The sequence below is a fragment of the Mus caroli genome, unplaced genomic scaffold (genome assembly GCF_978045245.1).
Source record: "Mus caroli unplaced genomic scaffold, Mus_caroli_1 scaffold_15, whole genome shotgun sequence".
NCBI lineage: Eukaryota > Metazoa > Chordata > Mammalia > Rodentia > Muridae > Mus > Mus caroli.
In genome coordinates, this window is record NW_028227270.1 from 65153139 (window position 1) to 65178463 (window position 25325).

At 49.0% G+C, this 25325-nt stretch overlaps 1 protein-coding gene across 9 annotated transcripts in view; it reads right to left on the reverse strand.

Moving 5' to 3' along the window:
• The window catches only part of Nsd1 (nuclear receptor binding SET domain protein 1), a 110277-nt gene extending 105594 nt beyond the window's left edge, over positions 1-4683 (reverse strand). Inside the window, exons 1-3 of one of the 9 annotated variants that reach the window (XM_085831053.1) lie at positions 4665-4683; positions 1546-1659; positions 713-802 (exon numbers count right to left, since the gene is read on the reverse strand). In XM_085831053.1, the coding sequence (XP_085687179.1) occupies positions 713-802; positions 1546-1575 (120 nt within the window). In that variant the 5' untranslated portion in view covers positions 1576-1659; positions 4665-4683. Of the gene's footprint in view, positions 1-712; positions 1660-2245; positions 2743-2767; positions 2791-2874; positions 3105-3300; positions 3325-3839; positions 3928-4664 lie in introns of those variants that run through there. The other 8 variants (XM_085831052.1, XM_085831054.1, XM_021180996.3 and 5 more) reach the window with 8 other exon arrangements.
• Positions 4684-25325: the final 20642 nt, after the last annotated feature.

Here is a 25325-nt window from a genome sequence, read left to right on the forward strand (position 1 = left end):
GGAACGATCGCCCTCCAGGAATACTACAGAGCACTGAGGGACTCAGTCATTCCTCTCCAGCTCTATACGTTCCTGCATGCTCGCACACAAGACATATATCTACAGACACACTTCAAGTTTTACAACTGGAAAAGCTTATCAAGCCTAATTTAGTTGTGGCAGCCATCAAAGGAGTAGCCCACTGTCACTTTACAAGTAGTTCAGAAAAAAAACTAACCTAACTTAACTTTTGAGCACTGGCCATGATAATTTACCATCTGAGTGAAGTTAAATTTATGCCAAAAATGCACTTCAACTTGCAGCAAGTTTGGCCCACGCTTTATGCAGAAACAGGACTCCAAGCCACACACTGGTCCCCTGCTAAGGCATCAGCAGACCATAAGTTTTTAGTTTTGTTGTTGTTGTTTTGTTGTTTTTTAAAGCGAACCAAATGTATACCTACCTGTAACTTGAAAATGTAAACCTGACCTCAGTCAGACGCCCTTAGAGCATTAACTTAGCCAAGCCTCAATGAAGCAATCTGGGGTAAACTATAAAGAACTGAACTCACACATCAGAGATATGGTTTAAAAATCAAAGTAAAATTTCCCTAAAAAAGCTCATCGTTAGCTTCCACCTATGAACTGGAACCAAAGACAAATTAAGTTTCCCTTTACGTGGCTTGTATATATACATTCAAGTATATATTTAAGTTGTACCAAAAGCTGCTTACAAATGGCAATTCCTGTGAAGTGGATGGTGATGAAGTTCCAGGTATTTCTAGCATGTTTCCTAATGGACTGGGACTGGAGTCTGGATCATCCTGAAAAGATAAATTTATTGAGTTAAATTGCTCTTCTACGGTAACGTTCGTGTCTCCTAGTGAGGTGGGGGCTGGGAGGAGGGCTGTCTTTTCATTGCTTCCGTCCACTTCACTTCTTTGTTTATTTTTCTGTTTTTCAGTTTGAGGAGCTAACGGCAAGAATGGCCGTTCCACTGCACCATGTCTACTCTCTGGCATGCTGTCTTGTTCACTTCCCATGGCCACTTCTACACCATTCTCTGATTTAGGCTCATAATTGCAGGTGGCATTGGTCTGAGTCTCCTCAAAGATCTCCTCTATACTCTCATCCTCTGTGACTGGCTGTTCTGGGTCCATTTCAGAATCTACATCTGCATCGTCCACACCAGTAAAATTCTCAAAGTGCAGAAAGCCATTCTTGGTCGTCTTTGTTACTCTTAACTGGAGTTCGGGGGAGTTATTACAAGTGGGCTCCTGTTTCATAGCAAGTGCTGTTGGACCACCAGGACTCAAGGAAGTGCAAACAATTGGCGACTGAGCTCTTGAATCACTTTTTGCAGGGTCTTGAAAGGATTCTGATCCATCAGCAGACCCACTTAAATATTCTACATTGATCATGGAGGCCAAATCCTGTAGTCTCCGCAGTGGAATGTAACAAGATGGAGAATCTTGTCCATAAGCATTTTGGGATGTTCCACTGGCAGCAGTCGGTAACTGCATAGTACACCCATTAAGTGGCTCAGAAAAATTGGATTGACCATTACCGAAAGGGCTGTCCTTGTCTTCGGGAGCATCTAAATTCACCGGATTAGAAAAGGACAGCAGACAATTTCTTCTAGATAATTCACAAGTCCGATCCATAATGTGCCTGCATCAACCTGGAATCCAAAAGACACAGCAATTAATCTGAGTTAACAAGCCATCTGACTCTTCTTTTCAAAATGGCAGCCACTTCTGAAGGCCTAGTGGCCTTTCCGAAGCTGCACTTCCAAGGACGGGAAAAGTTCTCCAGGCTGACACAGGAAAATGGCCTCAGTGAGAACTACATCTTCCCAGAGCCGGGTAAATCCTGCCACATGGAAACAGCCCGTTCCTCTTCCCTGCACTGCAGGCCGGTGGACACTGGGGCTGAACTAAAATTAAAACCCTTTGGCAGTCAAAATTCCCAGATCTCAATCGGGAACCCTCGTCTCCAACCCACGCCCAAGGTCCGACAGCCAAAATCTCTTGAAAGAGAAGGGGCTGCGGGTTTCGGGAGGCAGCTTCTGAGCGTTGCACAAAAAGGTATCCCCCTCCTTCTCCTCCTCCTCGTCCTCCTCCGCAAGCTGGGCGCAGCGGTCACAATAGCGAGGCACCCCGCGCCCAGCCGGCGCCGGAGCCTTTTGCAGCTATCGTGCGCAGGCCTCAAGCGAGTTGGCCGAGGCGGGTGTGCCCCGAAGCTCGCCTTCCTGGCTGAAAACATACTGGGTTCGCAGCCGCCAGGACCGAGACCCCGGGCCACGGGCCGGGAGAGAAACCGAGGCGATCGGCCGGCGAGAGCCGAGTCAGGGTAGCAGCAGCTGCTACTACAGCTTGACAAACATGGCTGCTGCCGACGCCGACGCCGCCTGCCCGGGCCGTGCTCCTTCCCGCAGCCGCGGCGGCAGCCACCTCCCGGCAGCGCTGCTGTCGGCGCTCATCAACACTCAGTAGCGAGCAAAGTTTGCTGCGGGAGGGCGGCCGCCCCCGCGCCCCCGCACCCCCAGCCAAGCTACCTGAGGGCAAGCAGAGGCCGAGGTGCGCGCGGGGCTGGGGGGGGGGGCGACACACGGCCGGCGATGCACGGGCCGCGGCGGGAGGAAGTTCGCCGCAGCCCGGCCAGCTAGGCCCGAGGCCCGCTGGTAGTGATGGAGGAGGAGAAGGAGGAGGGGGAGGGCGCCGCCGCGGCTGCAGCACCGCGGGCCGCCAACCCTGCTCGGCCACCGGCCCTCCACCGAGTCCCCTCACCTCACTCACGGCCACACCACCATCTTCCCGGCCCCGCTGTCTCCTCCCTCCCTCCCTCCCTCCCTTCACCCCCTCGCGCCCGTCGCCCACCCCTGCGCACTAGTTACCGTGCCCCGCGCCCCCTCCCGGGCCAGCTGGGGGGAGGGGGTGACCCTCATTACACCGGGGCGCGAGCGGTGCGGAGCGGAGGACACCGAGAGAGGAGACGCTCGCCGCGCCCCCCTCCCCCCCTCGTCTGTCTCTCCCCGGGCGAGAAGGCAGCGAACGCGACCTGCGCCCCGGCCTATTCCTCCTCCACCGCCGCCACCGCCTCCTCCTCCTCCTCCTCCTCACACCCCCACCGCGCGCGCCCCCGCGGCGGCGGCGGCGGCGGCGGCGCGTGCTGAGGAGAGGACCTCGCGCACCGGCCCGCGTGCGAGCGACCGAGCCCCCCCCCCGGTGCGCGCGCACTCACCCCCTCGGCGCGCGCACCACCCCTCCTTCCTGCGCGCGCACCCATCCCGTCCCCGTGCCCCCCCCCAGTACACACACACCCTGCGCGCGCTCCCACGCCTGCCTCACTCTTCGGGGTTCAGTGCGGGTGAAGTCGGGCTCCCGAGCGAGCGAGCGAGCGGCCGGGCCGGGAGGCCCAATCAGCGGAGCTGCTGCTGCCGCCCCCTCCCCTCCCCTCCCCTCCCTCTGGGCGCCAGCTCAGGGCCCCGGGCCTACGGGTCGGCCCAGCTGCCCGGGCGGGGCCTGAGGCGGACTCTCCTGGGGGGCCTCGCGCGCCTCCCCAGAGTGTCGGGGCCTGCGGGCGTCGTGGGTGGCATGACGATCCTTTCACCTACCTCGGGGCGCCGCGCCAGCCCCTGGTTGCACACGGCTAACTGCACCCCAGTCATCCTGAACCCCAACCCTGGAGCCACCATGGTGCCTGGCTGAGGCCTGGCCCGCCGGCCTTGCTCAGGCCCGCGTCAGCCCCGGCCTCCATCTTAGGTTCCAGCCCGGGCTCCCCATCCACTGGGCACCTGCCCTCAGCCCCGCTGGTTTCGACCCTAGGCCGAGGCTACCCCCGTCTCGCTGTAGGGCTCACCTGGGGGGGAGTTGGCATGGGGGTCTTCGAGGCCCCGAGCAGACGTGGCCGCAGGGGAACCCCCTTGCCCAGCCGCACCCCAAACCCACACCACCACCACCACTACAGACCAAGCTGAACAGGAAACAAAATGGAGGCAGCAGCAGCTCGGGTCTGCCTCCCCGAGCCAAGCCTCTACAGCCCTGGGACTCCCTTTCGGCCGCAGGCTCGACGCCCGCGAGGCAGGGGATTGGCTCCTCCCGGGAGCCTGGGGCAGCCGCCCTGGAGCAGCGCGTGCGGGCGGGCCGGGGACTCGGCCCTGCGGTCCCCACGGCCCCTCACCCACCACCCCTTCCCTTCCCCCTTCCCTCTTCCCTCTCCCTCCCCAGACCGGGCCGTGCGGGGTGAGCGGCTCCGGGGAGCAGGATCGGGTGACCCGCCCCGGGGTACTGGCCGCAGGACCGTGGCCTCAACCCGGGCCCGAGGCCGAGAGACCCCGCAACCCTGAGCCCACGCCCCGCACCCCAGCCTCTGGGATGCAGCCTAACGGCGCGCCCGCACCTCGGCCTGTCGCCGTGCAGCCCCCGCCCAGCGAGGCCGAGCCCCCGGTCCAGACCCCGCGGGGACGAAGCTCCTCGGTCACCCTCAGGCCCAGGGGTCTTCGCTGCCCCGGGCGGGGCGAGGGGAGCTCGGGGGGAGGGGTCCACTAATCCCTGCACCGCCTCCCGCGCCTACTGTGGGTCTGGGTCTGGGCCTGGCACCGCGGCCCCGGGGCTGCGGGCGCTGGCGGCCTTGGAGAGGTGCGGGCGCGCGGGGCTGGGGGCCGGGAGGGGCAGCGCCTCGCACCGCAGACGCTGCAGTTCTCCGCACCCAGGCAGATGGCCCTCTCGAGCGCGCTTCGCCCCTGAGGCCCAGGCATCGGGACCCCTGTGCGACTGCACGGGGACGGCCGACTGGCTGGACGGGCTGGCCAAGCATGAAAGGCGCAAACCCCCGGTTAGGAAGGCTCTGCGTTAGGATGACGGGGCCCTGCTGGCGCGCACTCAGCACCAGGGCCCCGCCGCCCTGACCTCGTAGGGCTGTAGCGCGTCCATTCTTCAAAGACAGTGGAAGGACAGGTCAGGGACGGGACCAGGCCTGGTCCAGCTACTCCAGTCCCCTGAGGCACTTCTCCCTTCCCGGACCCTGCTGCTTCCTGGGTTTGCTTCACCGCAAGAAGCTCACCTCAGGCATGACTTGGTCCCTAGAGCGTTAAGCGCATCCTTGTTGTTGAGAGAAAGCCATATTGGACGGCCCCGAGAATTCCCGCCTCTTCCAGAAAGCCTTCGGTGATTTGGAGTTCATTTTAAAGCCGAGGGCGCCGCCCTCGAAGTCCACGTGACCACCATTCCTCCAGAGGCTTAGTAAATGTGCATAGTTATTGCCCCAGTAGAGACCCTCTGGTAACTAGACCCCCACCTGGGAGAACAGTCACTTTCAGCGTTCTCCTGCCAAGTATCTGTACTGGTTGGGGATCTGCAATGGTTGGGCCAAACTCCATCCTTCCCTACCCTTCACCTCGTGACTGTGTCCAGCAAGCAGCGGCTTAGGATGCTTCCAGCTGTTTGCTGTCCAAGACCCACAATCCATTAAAGGAGGCTCAAAGCTAAGCCTTCAGCATACCATCAGTAATGCTGGAGCCCTGGCCCTGCCAAGAGGGCAAGTGGGTTTCCTGAGAGAAGGTGCCCAGCTGAAGCAAGAGTGAAGAGGCTACTGTGACCTCAGGTCCCTCCGGTTAGGTTAAAGGAGTTTCCAGATGCAAAGTTGACTGGCATCTTTCCCTGCGCTAAAACTAGCCTGAAAAAAGCTGGGGCCCTCTCCCATGGAGACCGGCCTTTTGTTCTACGAAGGAATAACTCCTGCTAACACCTTCGGGCAATTCAGTAGGAAAGCTCTCACTGGATCCTTTTTCACAAGTAATCATTTGAGCCGGTCATTTCTAACTGGCAGTTTACCCCAATGCTAATCACTCCACAGTCCTTCCCAGTGCCTAGCCATTTTGAGGTACTTGGAACTGCCACTGGAGGGCCTTGAAGAAGTTATCTTTCAGCCCCAAGCCTCTGTTTCCTCATCTGTGGCCTCCAAGTCACAGGCATCTGGGAGGATCCTGAAACAGGCTACACTCTGTCCTTAACAATTACAGACATATTTGACGAATACTGAAATGTAATTCATTGCTTCCTTCAGCAACCATTTCCTGCAGTCTAGGCAATGCACCAGGCTCTGGGGAAGCAAAATGGGAGCTAGTGTGCCAGGCAACCTGTGGCCTTGGGGAAAAAAGGGTACTGAGAGAGACTAGCTGATGTAAGCACATTACTGCTCTGCAGGACCCTCTCCTTAACCTCCTACCTCCTCCTCACCCCCATTCAGGATGACCTAGTTACTGACAGAAACAAGACTGAGACCCCAGGGAAATATCAGACTTCCCTAGGTAACCCCTGGGGCTCCTCCCTTCCTCCTACTATAAAACTGTCTACCACAGTGACTCAACCAGAGTGCTTATGGAGCTGAGCTTCTATATTCAGAAGGATACTGAATCCTCAAGTGAGACGGGGCTGCTTTCCTGTAGGATTGGGTTCTGGGGTGTAGACCTAGCTCTTCTCTACTGATCATAACTCAAGAACCTTTCTGGGCCTGCACACCTCACCTGCAGACATATGAGAACAAATCCTTGTTGAGCGGGTATCATGCATTAGACACCACTGAGCGCTTTACACACATCTGTTCCTTTAACCCTTTACTAGTCTGCAAAGAATTAAGGACTAGGTCAAGCCCTTTGTGCACATTCTCAGGACCATGACTTTCACAGGTGGGGTGGGCAACATCCTTGTGTGAGCCGACACGCCCAACGGATGCCATGAAATGCTGGGCCTGTCAGACACACAGGTGTGTGGGGATGTAACTGTCAGGCAAAGACCTCAGCCCCCATTTCTTCCTCTGTAATCCATGGATCTTTTATCAGGTACCCTGATGCAAGGTACCTGCATGGATTCTTGGCCATACAGCGGCCTCTTTCAGAACTGTTTCCTTCTGATTTGTTAGCTCAGCAAATACTTGTTGAGGATGCTAAGAGCCTTGGGGGGCAAGGTGGGTGCAGATGTGCTTAGAGAACACCCAGAAGATCTAGAAAGGACAGATTCTGAAGGATATAAAGGAATCGTCAGGGAGGGAGGACACAGGTAGCGATTCCAGCAGAAAAACCCAGAGAAGCACCAGACTGGAGGAGCCGACCACAGTTGAGCATGACCATGATCTAGAACATGGGGCCTGAGGCTGGGAGTGCAAGAAGAGGCTGAAATGAGGGCTGGTAAGATGGCTCAGTGGGTAAGAGCACCCGACTGCTCTTCCGAAGGTCAGGAGTTCAAATCCCAGCAACCACATGGTGGCTCACAACCATCCTTAAGGAGATCTGACTCCCTCTTCTGGAGTGTCTGAAGACAGCTACAGTGTACTTACATATAATAAATAAATAAATAAATAAATCTTTAAAACAAAAAAAAACAAACAAACAAAAAAAAGAGGCTGAAATGAAGACAGGAAAACTCATAGAGGCCTGATCATGCAGGGCCTTGGAAGGTAGAAACTATGGTGCCGTGGAAGGATGATGATGGGATTTCGCCTTTATAGTAAAAACAGTCTGCTATTCTCTGAAAGCACTAGAAACACATGCCAAGCCCAGAAAGGACCTTGCCTCTGGTACAGGCCATGACTGTTGTATTCCACAAACATTATCCTCATCCAAGACACTGTCGGGATGGACACTCTTTTTCTTTCCATCTTGCAGACATGAAGAGCACAAAGACAAACTTCCCTCCCCTGCCCAGTTCATACTCTTTGTTCTCAGTTGGGGCTGGGAAGAAACAATGAGGCCTCTGGTAATTTGCTCCAAATGCAGGTAGTGGACACAGTGACCACCCCTTTGTGGGAATTCATGAGTTGCTTCCTTCACATCACCACCCAGGGGGTTCACCAGAGCTAACTTACACTGAAAATCAAGACCAGCCAAGGCCAGATTAGAGGTCAGGCAGCCCTGTAGCAAAGTCGCCTTCCTGTACCAAAAACTGTCTCTAAGCTGTCCCATATCTATAGCTCTAACTCCAAGGACTCCACTGACAAGTTTCCTTCCCCTCAAATATACTCTGCAAAGTCCTGTGGATGTGGCCTGGCACCAAGATAGGCCACATTCCCTCAGCTCAATACTCCTGCTGGTCTCTCTGCCTTGTCCTGTCAGTCAGGCAAACACAAGATCATATCAATGTAGAAAATACTTCCTCTTAGAGATCTCCCTGGTGCTGTCCTAGGACACCTATAATCCCTGCATGTGACCCCAAAAGCATGATTCTTGAGGTGCTATTGCTTCTCAGTCCGGTCCTGGCCAGAACTCCTACAACAAGGGACAGGGCACACGGTTCTCTGGCTTCTAGTGACTAACATCAAATCAGTGAGGCTCAAAGAACAGCAGAAAACAATCCCAAACTCCGCTCTATCCCTTCCTCATCCCCAGCCTGGATCTTACCTGTTTTGAAGGTTTTCATTCAAGGCACACACCTGTATGTTAACACTTGGTGTTAAAACAGGGTGATTAGAAGTTCAAGATCATTCTGGGATACAAAGACAACCTTTGCAATGTGCAAAGGAGTCCAGATCAACAAAACAGATACCTACAAAATCTATGGGAAGATAAAGTATATGACAGACAAGCCTGGCACTAGGTTGAGCAGGACAGCCAAAGCTGTCCACTAAGTACATGATTTTTTTTTAAAGATTTATTTATTTTATGTATATGAGTACACTGAAACTGTACAGATAATTGCGTGGTATCATATGGTTGCAAGGAATTGAACTCAAGACGTCTGCTCACTCCAGCCCCACTCACTCTGGCCCAAAGATTTATTTATTTATTACTATATGTAAGTACACTCTAGTTGTCTTCGAACACACCAGAAGAGGGTGTCACTCAGGATCTTCAGAAGAGCAGTCAGTGCTCTTAAACTGCTGAGCCATCTCTCCAGCCCAATCATAACCTTTTAAAGTGCAAAAATATTTGTTGGACGCATCCCTAACCTGATTCCATTGGGTGGTGGTGGGAGAATGCCAGGCTTGAGCAGCCTGGGGGACAGGCTCAGACAAAGGCAGAAGTCCACAACACGCAGCAAAGAGCCAGGATAGGGTTGTCCCTTTAGTCTGTAGAAGAGTTGATTTTACAACTCACCCAACCACCATCTGCCTCCCTTCAACAAGAAATGAAAGCAGAGGCAGAGAAGCAGCCTGCAGGAGGCCAGCCCTGTAAGAGGTGGAGTGGTGCTTTTTGTGCTGAGAAGGTCAGGAAGCCAGGCGGTAGTGATGCATGCCTTTAATGCCAGCTTTTCTTTCCAGGCAGAGGCAGGTGAACTTCTGAGTTCAAGGTCAGCCTACTATACAAAGTGAGTTTTCAGGACAGCCAGGGCTACACAGAGAAACCCTGTGTCAAAACATCAACAACAATAGAAAAAGCCAGCAGTGGAAGGAGAAAGCCCAGGAGGTCCCAACACTACACAAAGAACCACAAGCAGCCAAGGACGGCTGAGACTGGGAGGGACACCAGTTGGTTATCCAATGCCCAGTAGTCAGCCCTGAAAACATACGCAGGAGTGACATTGTGCAGACCGAGCTGGTTATAGTCAGAAATACACATGCCTATACATAGATATGCATGTAACAACAGCTAAGTGAACAGAGATGAGCTTGACAGAGATCAAGGAGAGTATACAGGAAGGTTTGGAGGGAGGAAAGGGAAACGAGAAATGACATATTATTATAATTTCAATCCTCATTCCTTTCCTTCCTCGGGCATGTAACATCTACCAAGCTAATCTTTGTCTCTATAGACGTATAGTCTGTTTTGGACAATTCATAGAAATGGAAACATTCTAGGATCTGGGAAAGAATTCACTAAAGGAATTTGGACCTGAGTTTGAGCCCCAGCACCCACGTAAAAATAGAAATAAAAAAATAAAAAATAAATAAAAATCCCAGGAAATCAAAACTTAACCTGTAATTCCAGCCAAGAAGAGAGGAGACAGGAGACCCAGAGATCCTCCTCACCAGCCAGTGAGGCAAATTCACAACCTCCAGTTTTAGCCAGGTACTTTCTCTGAAAAGCCAAGATGAGTCAGGGCGTGACAGCATGAGACTTCACCCAACACTTAGGAGACAGAGAAAGGCAGGTTTTTGGGTTCAAGACTGACCCGCCTCACAGAGAGTGTTACATGAAAACCAGGACAACACAGAGAAACCCTATCTCAAAAAACAAACAAACAAGCAAAAACAAAGACAAAAACAAAACAAAACAAAACCCAATAAAGAATAAATAAATAAAAATACATGGCCCAGGTATGGTGATGCATGTGTTTAACCTCAGCCCCGAGGAGTCCAGCCTGGCTAATTCTCGGCGAGTCAGGACTCCACAGAGAGACTCTGTCCCAAAAATAACAATAAAATAAAAGGAGCTGGGTTAGCAAGTGAAATGCTTGCTACCAAAGGTGAACGGAGAAAAACAACTTTATAATGTCTTTCTGCACCCCTCCCCCCCACACACACCATTTGCCCCCAGAGTGATAAGAATATTTGTTTTTTTTTTTTTTTCCACTCATAGAAATCCTCCTGCCTCCACCTCTAGAGTGCCTGTTAGCCACTTTAAAGCTCCTGGGAAAACAGTTCTGCTCTGTTCTCTGCACCATCCTTGAACCTGTGTTACCTTAGGGAGGCAGAGTCAGAGCTGCGCATGCGTGGCCTCTGTGTTTGCATCCTTGAATATGCCCTCCTGCCCCTTGGACTCCGGGCTTCTTCGGCCGCATTCCTAGCACAAACCTTCCACGAGGTTTTGTATATTTCTGACATCTCAGAAGTTGTTCTCCTTCCCAACCTTTTCTAGACTAACTCCTGCCTTTCCCCGCCCTTTCCCCCAAGCCCTTGGTGATTCGATTTGATTTCTTGTCTAGTTTTTCTTTCTTATAAGGGATCTAGACATCGACTAAAGGGCATTTCTGTTTAATAGACCAGGTGGGCTTCAAACTCACAGAGGCAAACAGAGACCTCTACCTCACAAATGCCAGAATTAAGTATGTGCCACCGTGCCTAACAATATTTTTCTAATTAAATGAAAGAAGATAGAGAAAAACTGAACAGGACATCTTATTTCAACCTCTGACCTCCATATCACAAATACATACACACTGAGAGAGAGAGAGAGAGAGAGAGAGAGAGAGAGAGAGAGAGAGAATATCTAGGAAGATAGTCAGTAAACTGCTACCCTTGCAGGCGTAAGAACATGTTCAATTTCCAGAAGTTATGCTTTTAAAGTAAATAAATAAAGGCTGGGTGTAGTGTGTGCTCTTGAGTATAGAGAAGGCAGAAACTAGAAAGTCTTTGGGGGGGGGGATCACTGGCCCCAATTCTGTCCTGAAAAAGAGGAAGGAAGGAAGGAAGGGGGGAAGGAAGGAAGGAAGAAAGGGGTGGACAGTATATAAGGAAAGACATCCAGTTTTGTCTTCTGAACACACACAAACAATAAAGACACACAAAACAAGGAGTGGTGGCTTGCGTCTCTCTCTCTTTTAAAAAAAATATTTATTTTATGTACATAAGTGCACTGTAACTGTCTTCAGACACACTAGAAGAGGGCATCAGATCCCATTAGAGATGGTTGTGAGCCACCACGTGGTTGCTGGGATTTGAACTCAGGACCTCTGGAAGAGTAGTCAGTGCTCTTAACCGTTGAGCCATCTCTCCAGCCCTTGTCTCTTTTTTAATGCTTTATTTTAATTTGCATTTGTGGATTGTCTTCTTGTACGTGTTCATGAGGGTGATGGAAGCCCTGGAACTGAAGTTATAGACACTTGTGAGCTGCCATGTGGGTGCTGGGAGTTGAGTTTTTTGAGACAAGGTTTCTCTGTGTAGCCTTGGCTGTCCCGGAACTTGCTCTGTAGACCAATCTGGTCACAGAGATCTGCCTGCTGAGTGCAGAGATCAAAGGTGTGAGCCACTATCTCCTGACTTATGTCTCTTATACAAGCACTGAAGCTGAGGCACAAGGATTGCTGTAAAAGTTTGAGACCAGCCTGAGCTATATAATGAGATCCTATCTCAAGATAAAAAAAAAAAAAAAAAAAAAAAAAAAAAAAACAAAAAACTAGGTTGAGCATGTTGATGCATGCCTTTAATTCCAGAGCTAGAGAGGCAGAGGTAGGAGGGTCTCTGGGAGTCTCAGTCCTTCCTGCCTAGTCTACATAGCAACCTCCAAGACAGCCAGGGCTACATAGAGAGACCCTGTCTAAAACAAAACAAAACAAACAAAACAAAACAAAACAAAACCCTCAACCACCAACAAAATAAAATAATCCACAAAAACAAGTGTAAGGCTTTTAATAACCAACTTCTTTAATTTAGCCTTCTTTTCTTCTTCCTCTTCCTTCCTGTCCCTACCTCTGCGCTCCCCTCCCCCCTCCAGACAAAGTCTCATTAGCATCAAACTAATTGTTCTATAGCACACTTTGTCCTCCCTCAGCCTCCCCAGAGCTGAGATTGCAAGCGTAAGTCATCAAGCCTGATGCTTTTTAAAGCTTTCTCCAGGTCTACCTAAGTGCTGTGTCCTGACTCCTGACTCCTCATGTCTTCTCTGACAGACGTGTTTCCCATTGGCTTTGCTTTAGCTTCAGGGCCACATAAAATGTTGCCGTGAGCATTCTTGTACACACTTCTTTTTTTTTTTTTTTTTAATATTTATTTACTTATTATATGTAAGTAGACTGTAGCTGTCTTCAGACACACCAGAAGAGGGCATCAGATCTCATTATGGATGGTTGTGAGCCATCATGTGGTTGAACTCAGGACCTTCAGAAGAGCAATCAGTGCTCTTAACTGCTGAGCCATCTCTCCAGCCCTTGTTTTTGTTTTTAGAGACAGCGTTTCTCTGTGTGGCTCTGGCTGTTCTAGAACTCACTCTGTAGAATCAGGCTGGCCTGGAACTTAGAGATCTGCATGTCTCCACATGCAGATAAAAACATGTACCACCACAGTCTAGCTTTTTTTGTTTGTTTGTTTGCTCGCTTGCTTACTTGCTTTTTAACTTGGCCCAAAAGTTTAGTTTTTATAAGGTGCATCAGTTGGCTGAATATATAATGAACAAAATTAGCCATAATACAGCCTGTTTTTTTTTTTTCTTATGTGTGTGTGTGTCTCAGTGGAGGTTTGCGCACTTGAGTACAGTGTCCCTGGAGACCAACAAAAGGTATCAGATCTCCCCATAACTAGAATTATAGAATGACAGGCAGTTGTGAGCTGCCTGCATCCAGTCCTGGGAATCAACCTTGGGTCCTCTGTAAGCACAGTCCCCACTCTTAACAATTGAACCAGATCTCTGCTCCCCATGTCTACATGCCCACATGACATACACCACGGTTCTTGTGGGTGTGTACCTAAAAGAACTGCTCTGTTGGCTGAAAACACAGCTTCGTGCTCACCAGAGGTGCATTGACTGTTTGCTCTCCCAGGAGCTATAAGTGAGGGTTCTGAGTCCCCAGGCCTCTTTGGTGTGAAGTGGCACCTCGTTATGGCTTAAATTTGCATTTATTTGATGACTAATGATGTTGAGCATCTTTTCAATGCTGACTGGTTTTTGTTTTTATTTTTTAAGTTTTTCAGATAGGAGCTCCTATAGCCCAGGCTAGCCTCCTATAGCCCAGGCTGGCCTCCATGAAGTCCTGGTCCAAAAATGCTGTGACCCTAGGCTTTGCTATTGCAGGGATGTACCACCACACACAACCTCTTACTGGCTTTTGGCATGTTTTAGTTCCCTTTTGAAGACATCTTTGCTAACAGTCTTTGCTCATTGTTAAAAGTTTGGGAAATTTGACAGGTGCTGGTGGCACACACCTTTAGTTCCAGCACTCAGAAGGCAGAGGCAGGCAGATCTCTGAGTTTGAGGCCAGCCTGGTCTATAAAGCAAGTTCCAGACTACACAGAGAAACCCTATGGTAAAATTAAATTAATTAATTAATAATAATAATAACAATAAATGATCCAAGTATGCTGGCTCACACCTTTAATTCAAGTCACCAGTGGGCAGAGGCAGGGAGATTCCTGTGAGTGGGTTTAGGATAAGCCTGTTCTACAGATTGAGTTCTAGACCAGCCAGGGCTATTTCTTGAGACCCTGACTCAAAATGAAATGAAAGAAACTGGGAAATCTGTTTCTTATTGTTGAATCTTCAGGATATCTATGTTCCTACCTCACCCTTGCCTTCTCTCTCTCTCTCTCTCTCTTTCTCTCGTGCTGGAAGTATGCATATACTAACATGCCCATCTACTCTCTGTGTTATGGCAGGGGCCTACTGTGTAGTTCAGGCTGGCCTTAAACTCATGTCAATCTTCCCACCTCAGCCTAGGCAGAGGTGGGATCAGAAGCCCATGCTCCCTGCTGCCCAATTACATACACCCCCTTAGTCATTTCCATACTGAATCTCAAGCTTCCTGGCTTTGAACTCAGACCCTTCTGCCTCTACCTCATGACTTCTAGAATTACAAGCACATTAGAATTTATTGGGCTTTCTTTCTTTTTTTTTTTTTTTTTTTTTGGTTTTTCGAGACAGGGTTTCTCTGTGTAGCCCTGGCTGTCCTGGAACTCACTTTGTAGACCAGGCTGGCCTCGAACTCAGAAATCCGCCTGCCTCTGCCTCCCGAGTGCTGGGATTAAAGGCGTGCGCCACCACGCCCGGCTGGGCTTTCTTTCTTTTTCTTTTTTGTCTTCTTTCTTTCTTTCTTTCTTTCTTTCTTTCTTTCTTTCTTTCTTTCTTTCTTTCTTTCTTTCTTTCTTTCCTTCTTTCCTTCTTTCTTTCTTTCTTTCTTTCTTTCCTTCCCTCCTTTTTCTTTCTTTCTTTCTTTCTTTCTTTCTTTCTTTCTTTCTTTCTTCCTTTCTTTCTTTCTTTCTTTCTTTCGACAGGATGTCACTATGTATCCCCATGTGTGTTGGAACTCACTATCTACACTAGACTGACCACAAACTTGCAGAAAGCCCCTCCTACCTCTGTCCTAAGCTCTAGGGAGTCAGCACACCTGGACGTCTTCTGGCTTTTTTGGTGGCAGGGTCCTGCTGTGTTGTTTGGGCTCCGCTGAAGCTGATGGCTCTCTTCCTGCCTTAGCCTTCTGAATGCAAGAACTGCAGGTGTGAACCACCACACCCAGTCAGGACTTGACTTTCAATGTGACTAGACCAGTTACTCAGCAGGTCCCAAGTTCTGAAGTAGGCTGCCACTTCCTTAAAGTGCCATCTAACTTTTCTCTTGTCTCCTACTCTTTCTGAAAAGTGGACACGGAGTCGGGGCTTAAAAGTGTTTGGCAGGAATGTGTCTTTCCCTAGGTTTGTTGCAATTCTGTAACCTCAGTCACTCTGGAGGCGAAGCAAAAGGATCATAAAGTCAAGGCCAGCCTGGGCAACTTAGTATCTTTCTGAAACTAAAAATGAATTACTGTGGTGGTAAGGGTGGGAGTAAAAGCAATGCAGCTCAGTGGGAGAGCACTTGCCTAGCTTGTGCAAAGTCTTGGGTTTCATTTTAGTATACACACACACACACACAAATAAGATGCTTCTGCTCTAAGTAGGAATATGGCATTTATGTAACCCCAGTTCTGGTTTTTTTTTTTTTTTGTTTTTTTTTTTTTTGGTTTTTCGAGACAGGGTTTCTCTGAGTAGCCCTGGCTGTCCTGGAGCTCACTTTGTAGACCAGGCTGGCCTCAAACTCAGAAATCTGCCTGCCTCTGCCTCCCAAGTGCTGGGATTAAAGGCGTGCACCACCACTGCCCGGCTCCAGTTCTTTTTTATTTTTATTTTATTTTTTTAGTCTTTTCGAGAGAGAGTTTCTCTGTGTAGCCCTGGCTGTCCCGGAATTCATGTAGACCAGTCTGGCCTCGAACTCAGAAATCTGCCTGCCTCTGCCTCCAAAGTGCTTCTGTGATGTTTCCTGAACCTTGGAGAGTTGGCTTCCCCACCACCCCCCTTCCCCATTGTATTGCAGCAATAGTCATTTAAACTAAGGAATTTGATCAGCTGTCTCTATAGCAACCACTAACCGCTGAGGAGAAAAAAAGATGTCTACCTCAAAACTCAAGAGTCTACAGAGTGAGTTCCAGGACAGCCGGGGCTACACAGAGAAACCCTGTCTCGAAAACAAAACAAAACAAAAAAACAACAAAAAAAAAAAAAAACAAAAAGAAAAGAAAAGAAAGAAAGAAAAGAAAGAGTGATGGCACCAGCAACCCATGGTGTGGACAAACGCGTGGACATGGACGGCAGAGGGTGTCTGCGTCATAGTCATTTAACAGGAAATAATAGCTGCTTCCCTGCTGAGGCATTTCCCCTCACCTTGGGTTCATGGCTGGGTTACAATACCAAATGCATGGCATGGTGGTCACGTCCTTTAACCCTAGTACACAGAGCAGAAGTGGGTGGATCTTTACAAGGTCCAGCGCTAAGACCATAAAGTGAGACTCTGACTCAAAACAATAACAACATCAAGGTGAGCTCTCTCTTTCAGTGCAGGCATCAATCCGATCAGAAAGCAGTTGACTGTCCTATAGCAGTTACATACCTTTTGCCTAGTGGATGGTTGGTTTGTACGTCAGCTTGACAGAAGCTAAAGTCATTGGAGAGAAAGGAGGCTCAATTGTGGAAATACCTCCATAAGATCCAGCTATAAGGCACCCATTGTGGGTGGGGCCATCCCTGGACTGGGGTCCTGGGTTCTATAAGAAAGCAGGCTGAGCAAGGCATAAGGAGCAAGCCAGTAAGCAGCATTCCTCCATGACCTCTGCATCAGCTCCTGCCTCCAGGTTCCTGTTCTGTTTCAGTTCCTGTCCTGACTTCCTTCGGGAATAAAAAGCAATATGGAAGTGTAAGATGAATAAACCTCTTTCTTCCCAACTTGCTTTTTGGTCATAGTGTTTCATTGTAGCAATAGAATCCCTGACTAAGACACCAAGTGTGTTGTTTCTGTAGCACATAGGATCTGAAACCAAGCAAGACAATTAGCAACAATTCTACCCAGGAACCTGATGTCAGCCTAAACCATTAAATGTCTTCAGTAGTAGCTGTATTCCTCTAGGTTCTCTAGAGTATCAGAACTTGTAGAGTGAATATCTATATTATCTATATCTATATTTATATCTATAGATACATTTAGATAGAGATGTGATTTATTAGAATGACTTATAAGCTGGGGTCCAGCTAATCCAACAATGGCTGCCTATGGGTTGAAGGTCCAAGAATCCAATATCATTCAGTTCAGGCAGCTGGATGGTTCAGTTTTCTTCAGGATATGCCAGAGCCCTGAAGAAGTAGGTCCTAACGCCAGGGAAAGAATGGACTCGCTAACAGGGAAGAGCTAACAAAGAAAGTGTCCTTCCTTCATGTCCTTCAAGCAGAAGACATGACCTGGATTAGAGCTGGGTTTTCCCAGTTCAAAAGATCTGGATTAAAGATGTGTCTTCCTGTTTCAAAGATCCTGATTAGAAGTAGGTCTTCCCCTTTCTTTCTTTCTTTCTTTCTTTCTTTCTTTCTTTCTTTCTTTCTTTCTTTCTTTCTTCCCTTCTTTCTTTCTTCCCTTCTTTCTTTCTTTTTTTGGTTTTTCTGAGACAGGGTTTCTCTGTGTAGACCAGGCTGGCCTCGAACTCAGAAATCCACCTGCCTCTGCCTCCCAAGTGCTGGAATTAAAGGCATGCGCCACCACTGCCCGGCGAAGATCTTCCCATTTCTAACTAAGCAAAAATCTTTCAAGGGTGTGCCTCTCTATTTTGGGGTTTTAATTATGTAGTCGACTTAACTACCAAGAATGGCTACCATAGTACATGTACAATCAACACCAAAGGCAAGAGGCTTTTGTTGCAGGATATTTGATCAGGCTGGGAGCCTCAAGATTGTGTTATTGACTGGAATAAACCTTTTTAGCTGTGGTGTGGCTCAGCCCTAGCACACACCTTTCAATTGAGAGCTTTCTGCTTTAATATTGTAAACTGGATTAAATAAAGTCAAGAGGTGGAGCAAGTCCCCAGTTGACAGGAAGTGAACATAGAGTATAAGAGAGAGTCAGGAGGCTGGGTAGAGAGACACACAGGAAGTAGAAAGGAGGGACATATAGTTTGAAGGTTTTTTTTTTTTTTTTAAAGATTTATTTATTTATTATATGTAAGTACACTGTAGCTGTCTTCAGACACTCCAGAAGAGGGCGCCAGATCTCGTTACGGATGGTTGTGAGCCACCATGTGGTTGCTGGGATTTGAACTCTGGACCTTCGGAAGAGCAGTCGGGTGCTCTTACCCACTGAGCCATCTCACCAGCCCGGTTTTTTTTTTTTAAGATTTATTTATTATTATATCTAAGTACACTGTAGCTGTCTTCAGACGCACCAGAAGAGGGTACGTACATCAGATCTTATTAAGGATAGTTGTGAGCCACCATGTGGTTGCTGGGATCTGAACTCAGGACCTTTGGAAGAGCAGTCAGTGCTCTTACCCGCTGAGCCATCTCACCAGCTCCTTTAAGACAGTATGGAGAACTGCCTTTTGGGACCTTGGCTGTGGAGGAAGGTCATCTGGGTGCTTTCTCTGCCTCTCCTGAGTCTGACTCCTGAGTCCTTATTGGCAACATTGAATGTTTGAGATTTTGTTAAAAGCAACAGTCTTTTATAACCTACTCATCAGAATGTAACTGACCTGTGGAACTTATGTATCTAGGTGTCCCCTTTCCCACTCACTCAGGGTTTGTTTTGTTTTGTTTTCTTTGTTTGTTTGTTTAAACTCCTTACAGGGAGCTGGAGAGAGGGCACAGGGGATAAGAACATTTCTTCTTTCAGAAGGCAGGGTTTTCATCCTGCCATCCACATGTCACCTTAGGGTGGCCCATAGCTCCAGTTCCTGGGGATCTCTCTCCTTTTTCTGCCTTCTGAGTGCACCAGGAACAGATGTGGCATATAGATACACACGAGAACAAAATGAACACCCAAAGTAAACACATCTTTTTATTTTGCTTTGATTTGGGTTTGGGTTTTTTGTACAGGGTTTCACCATGTAGCCCTGCTGTCCTGGAACTTGCTCTGTAGACCAGGCTGGCCTCAAACTCACAGAGATCTGCCTGCCTCTGCTTTCTGAGTGCTGGGATTAAAAGTGTGCACCACCACTGTCCCCCAGCCTCAATTTTCTATCTATCTATCTATCTATCTATCTATCTATCTATCTATCTATCTATCTATCTATCTTCCTTCCTTCCTTCCTTCCTTCCTTCCTTCCTTCCTTCCTTCCTTCCTTCCTTCCTTCCTTCTTTCCTTCCTTCCTTCCTTTCTGAGACAGGGTTTCTCTGTTGCTCTGTAGATGAGGTTGGCCTCAAACTCACAGAGATCCTCCTGCCTCTGCCTCCTGAGTGTTGGGACTAAAGGCATGTGCCACCATGCCTAGCCTAAATCTTTTCTTTTTTTCTTTTTCTTTGTTTGTTTGTTTGTTATTTGAGACAGGGTTTCTCTGTATAGTCCTGGCTGTCCTGGAACTCACTTTGTAGACCAGAAATCTGACTGCCTCTGCCTCCCGAGTGCTGGGATTAAAGGCGTGCGCCACCACGCCTGGCTAAATCTTTTCTTTTTAAATGAAAACAAAACAAAACCCTTCTTAATGGTTATTTTAATATTTTTTTCTAGCTGCTTTTCCAAATCTGTAAGCCACTGCGGGGTTAGTGTTACAGAAGTTAATCTTTGTACAGAAGGGAGCAAGATCTCTAAAGGCCTGTAGTTCTTCATTCCAAGCAAGTACCATTTGGTGTGAGCAGCATAGATGCTTTCTGAGCAGCAGCACCAGTTATAGCTCTCAGAGGACCCTCACTGGTATCAACTGTTTTGTCAAGAGAACAGCTGAGCTCCTGTGAGAACCTCTTTCCTCTGAGCTGCACCTTTCCTCACGAGAGGGAAGACAGGCTCAGCAGCCTTAGGAATGTAGCTGTCTGGTATGGGGGCACAAGCATCTGCCACCCCAGCACTGTGGAGGCAGAGGTGGGTAAATCTCTGAATTTGAGGCCAGCCAGGGTTACACAGTGAAAACCTGCCTTTAAAATAAATCAGTGGAAGGTTTAGGAAGCCGAGGAAGCTCTCCCAACTCAGAGAGCTAGGAAGTTGTACATTTTACAAGGCCCTTGCCCAAGGTGCTTGAAGTTCTGAACCAGGAAGAGGGCCCCAGACAATTGCCTGCAGGTTCTGCAGGAGCTCCCAGGATACAGCTGCCTTTCCGGGTTCTTCCAGTAACCTTTTGCCTGCACTCCTGTGAATAATTTCAGTGAACTTACCAGTTTAGTAAGCTAGACTACTGTGAAATTGGTTTTTGGGTTTTTTGTTTTGTTTTGGTTTGGTTTGGTTTGGTTTTGTCACTATGTCTAGACACTTCCCTCCAGGAAAAGGCATCCATCAGGCAAAGTGACAGATTTACCTCACTTGGCCCATAATCCAGCCATTTGCATGGCACACAGCCCTTTCACCCTGGGGTGTCGATGCTGCCGTGGGGCCAATGTACATTTCCACATTCCCAGTGGTCTTAGGGCTAGCCTGCACTGGCTCAGCTCCACTCAGGCCCAAAGGGGAGCATGCCATGCTCTGACCTGTCATGGCCACCACTGGAGGCCAGTCCCTGGTTCTGAAGGCTCTGGGATAGCTTTGTGGCCCCTGCATTTCCATCAGCCACATCTGGTTGATCCCTGGCTGGATGAACTATCTCCATCTCCTGTATATTTCCCTGCAGGGGTATTCATTGCAGCCTCTGGGAAGTCACTGATGGCTTTCATCTTCTTCACCCATTCTGTCTTGTCTTCTGTTGCCCAAGTGTATTGGTATTCTGTCTGGACTCCACCCCCACAGTAACCTGGTAACAGCCAGGTATACTCCTGCCCACGGTTACCTGGCAACGGCCAGTAGGCCTGGCACTATAAAAGGGGATGCTTGCCCCCCCTCCTCTCTTTCTTACTCCTGCTTCTCTCCCTTGCATGTTGCCCCCTTGCTCCCCTTCTCTCCCTATTCCCTTCCCCCCTCTCTCTACGTGACCATGGCTGGCCTCTACCTCTCTCCTCTCTCTGCCTCTGCCACTCTCCTAATTCCCCTCTCAATGTCCTAAATAAACTCTATACTGGTGTGTGTCTGATCTCTCAGGGGGAAGGGATGCCTTGGCATGGGCCCCGACTGAGGCACTCTGTTTCCTCACACCGTGCCAGAACATTTTTTTGTTTTGTTTTGTTTTTTTGAGACAGGGTTTCTCTGTATAGCCCTGGCTGTCCTGGAACTCACTTTGTAGACCAGGCTGGCCTCAAACTCAGAAATCTGCCTGCCTCTGCCTCCGGAGTGCTGGGATTAAAGGCGTGTGACACCACGCCCGGCTAGGGGAGCCTTTCTTTACGTTTTGAATTACATTGATTTATCCCGTGTGTGTGTGTGTGTGTGTGTGTGTGTGTGTGTGTGGTGTGTGTGCTCTCGTGCGTGTAGGCACACACCTGTAGAAGTCAGAGGACAACTTGAAGAAATTGGAAATTGGTTCTCTCTTATCACCATGTAGCATCTAGTGCAGAGTGTTAGGTGTGGTAGTTTGAGAATGGCCTGCATAGGCTCATGTATTTGTATGCTTCCTGGTCAGTTAGTAAAACTGTTTGGGAAGGATGAGGGGGTGTGGCCTTGTTGGAGTAGGTGTGTCACTGGCAGTGGGTTTTGAGGTTTTAAAAGACTGAGTCAGGGTTCAGTCCTCAGTCTCTCTCTCCCTCTCCCTCTCCTTCTCCCTCTCCCTCCCTGCCAACCTGACCTGTAGACCAGGATGTAAGCTCTCAGCCTTTGTGCCACCCTGCTTCCTGCCATGATAAGAAGCTAATCCTCTGACACTATAAGCAAGCTTCTAAGTCTTTTTTTTTTTTAAATAACACTTGCTTTAGTCATGGTGTCTCTTCCCAACAATAGAACAGTGACTAAGACAGCAGGATTGTCACCAAGTACCTCCCTGCTAGGCCATATTGCTGGTCCACAATGGGATCTTCCTCAGCCCAGTTGTGTTCATCCCAGGGTCTACAGTGCTGGGCATTCAACAATCACCAAAATCAAAATGACATGTTTGCTCCAACTTTGTTGATATATGCAAATGAAAAATAAAGATTTGAGCCGGGCGTGGTGGCACACGTCTTTAATCCCAGCACTAGGGAGGCAGAGGCAGGTGGATTTCTGAGTTCGAGGCCAGCCTGGTCTACAGAGTGAGTTCCAGGACAGCCAGGACTACACAGAGAAACCCTGTCTCGAAAAACCAAAAAAAAAAAAAAAAAAAAAAAAAAAAAAAAAAGAAAAATAAAGATTTAAGTGGGGTGGTGGCAGCTCAGGCCTCTAATCCCAGCACTCAGGAAGCAGAGCTGGGTTTGAGGCCAGCCCGGTCTACAGAACAAGTCCCAGGACAGCCAAGCCAGAGAACACAGAGAAACCCTGTCTCAAAACAAAACAAAACAAACAAAACAAATAAACAAACCATAAAACCCGAACAAACAACCAAGAACTAGAGTTAGAGAGGTGGCACAGCAGCTGCTGCCAATCCAGCCAAGCACAGACAGAGACAAGCAAAATCTGGGGACTCCCAAACCAGCCAGCCTTGCTAAAACAGCAAGGTCCAGGGTAACTGAGTAATAGTGTCTCAGAAGGTAAAATTGGCATGTGATAGAAGAAGATACCCCGGCATCTACCTCTGGCCTCCATGTGTACACACACTGGGAAACTCTGATGAGTATGCACATACACATACAAGAGATTTCCAACATGAGGAAGTAAGAGCCTCTGTGTGTGTGTGTGTGTGTGTGTTTGTGTGTGTGTGTGCTTAAGATTTTCATTACTAGCTGGGTGTGGTGGCACACATCTTTAATCCCAACACTCGGGAGGCAGAGGCAGGCAGATTTCTGAGTTCGAGGCCAGCCTGGTCTACATAGTGAATTCCAGGACAGCCAGGGCTATAAGGAGAAACCCTGTCTTGAAAAACAAAAAACAAACAAAAAAAAGATTTTCATTACTTAGGTATGTGTGAGTGCATATGCACATATGTGTGCCGATCCCTTTCAGATGCTTTGCAGCTGGGGTTACAGGTTTGTGTGACCACCCTGACTGATGCTTATGATAGAGCAGTAACCAGGGGGAGGGTACAAGAGAGTGAGGGGCGATTCAAGACAGGGTTTCTCTGTGTAGCCCTGACTGTCCTGGAACTCACTCTGTAGACCAGGCTGGCCTCGAACTCACAGAGATCTGCCTGCCTCTGCCTCCTGAGTGCTGGGATCAAACTTGAGCATACACACTCAACCCCCACCCTCTAGAACAAGCATTCTTAACCTCTGAGCCTTCACTCCAGTCCCCTGGCTTTTAAAACCCTATATGGCCGGGCGTGGTGGTGCATGCCTTTAATCCCAGCACTCGGGAGGCAGAATTTCTGAGTTTGAGGCCAGCCTGGTCTACAAAGTAAGTTCCAGGACAGCCAGGCTACACAGAGAAACCCTGTCTCAAAAAACCAAAACCAAAACCAAACAAAACCCCTATATGAATGTATTTTATGGGTGGATGTGAGTGTGGTGGTTTTGTGGGTAGGCTTGTGTCTTTGTAGAAGTCGGAAGACATGCACAAGTCGATCCTTCTACTATATGGGCCCAGAGAGTGAATTCAGGTCACAGGATTGGCAGCAAGTGCCTTAGCCCACTGAGCCATCTTAGGAGCTCTGGGTAATCCTCTTTCATAGATAGGGAATCTGAGGATCAATCAAACTGAAGATCTGCCCTAGGCCACATGGTGGACAGTTCATCTTAGCTAGATGTGCTGGCTTCCAAGTCTCTAAAATGCTATTTATTTACTTTTTATACTGCTGGCAATTATAACTGATAAGCTCCTAGCCACACCCTGAGACCTAAAACAATTCTGTATTAGTTAGGGTTTTACTGCTGTCAACAGACACTATGACCAAGGCAAGTCTTATAAAAAAAACCCAACATTTAATTGGGGCTGGCTTACAGGTTCAGAGGTTCAGTCCATTATCATCAAGGTGGGAGCATGGCAGTATCCAGGCAGGCATGGCGCAGGAGGAGATGAGAGTTCTATGTCTTCATCCAAAGGCTGCTAGTGGAAGACTGACTTCCAGGCAACTAGGGTGAGGATCTTATACCCACACCCACAGTGACACACCCATTCCAACCAGGTCACACCTATTCCATCAAGGCCACACCTTCAGATGGTGCCACTCCCTGGTCCAAGGATATACAAACCATCACAACTACTTACCAAAAAAAAAAAAAAAAAAAAAACAAAACAAAAACCAAAAACAAAAAACCACCTTTTGCTTTCTTTCTATTATTATATTTTTATTATGTGTGTTCGCACAGGCCAGAGTACTCCCAAGTCTTTCCTCAGGGCCATTCACCTTGGACCTGGGCTCACTGACAGCCAGCACCCCAACTCTGCATTACTGGCGGCCACTGAGCTCTTTAGGTGGGTTCTACAGCTAGAACCCAGGTCTTTATGCTCTCCCCTTAGCATCTGAACTAGTCCCCACCCCCACCCCCAAATCTAAAATACTACCTCTTCTCCCTCTTTTTTTCCTCCCTCCTTATCCCTGCTTCCGTCTCTTTTTAAAGAGTCTCCATCCTGTGTAGTCAATGCTGGTGCTGAGCTGTCTCCATACTGTCTGGTCAATGCTGGTCTTGAGTTCACGATCCTTTCAAAGGTGTTACAGGCCTGAGGTACCGCAATACAGTTTAAGACACACACAGCCTTGGATCAGTGAAGAGGTGGGATCATAACTGACAACCACGTAAGACTCAGCAAAAGGACACAGTGTCCTGGCACCAAGTTTGGGGACGCTTCTTTCAGTTAGCGGGACAGGACCGGGGGAGGCTGAGCCTCTGCTCCCCAGCAGCGCGCCCTGCAAACGCGCGATAAAGCTGCGGACAACACCACGCGGCCATAGCGGCCGCACATGGGACTGCAATCGGGAGAGGGTGGCTGAGACTCGTCTTTGTCACATGGCTGCCACGGGCCAATTGGCGGCCACCCCAGCCAAGGCCATGACGTTGGTGCGGGTTGAGGAGCCTTGGGAAAAGGTGAGCTTTGCAAGCTGGGCGGAGCCGGGAAGAGACTGCCAATTCTTGTCCGGACCAGTTCGCCCCGGATCCAGCTGTCGCTCGGTGCCCACCTATCTGGATTTGCCACTCCCTGATAGCAACGCTCCCAGTGGAGGATCCTGGGCTCCTGTCGGACCTCGTGCTTCCTTGAGTTTTTGTGCCTCTTAGTCCACTAGCGTACCAACTCTTACCCCTCTTTTCTTTTCTCCCGCAATCTCCACCCCACCTTTTTTTTTTTTTTTTTTTAAACCGGCTCCAGGCCCAGCCTCTTTTCCTGTCTCCTGCCCTTCCCTCAAG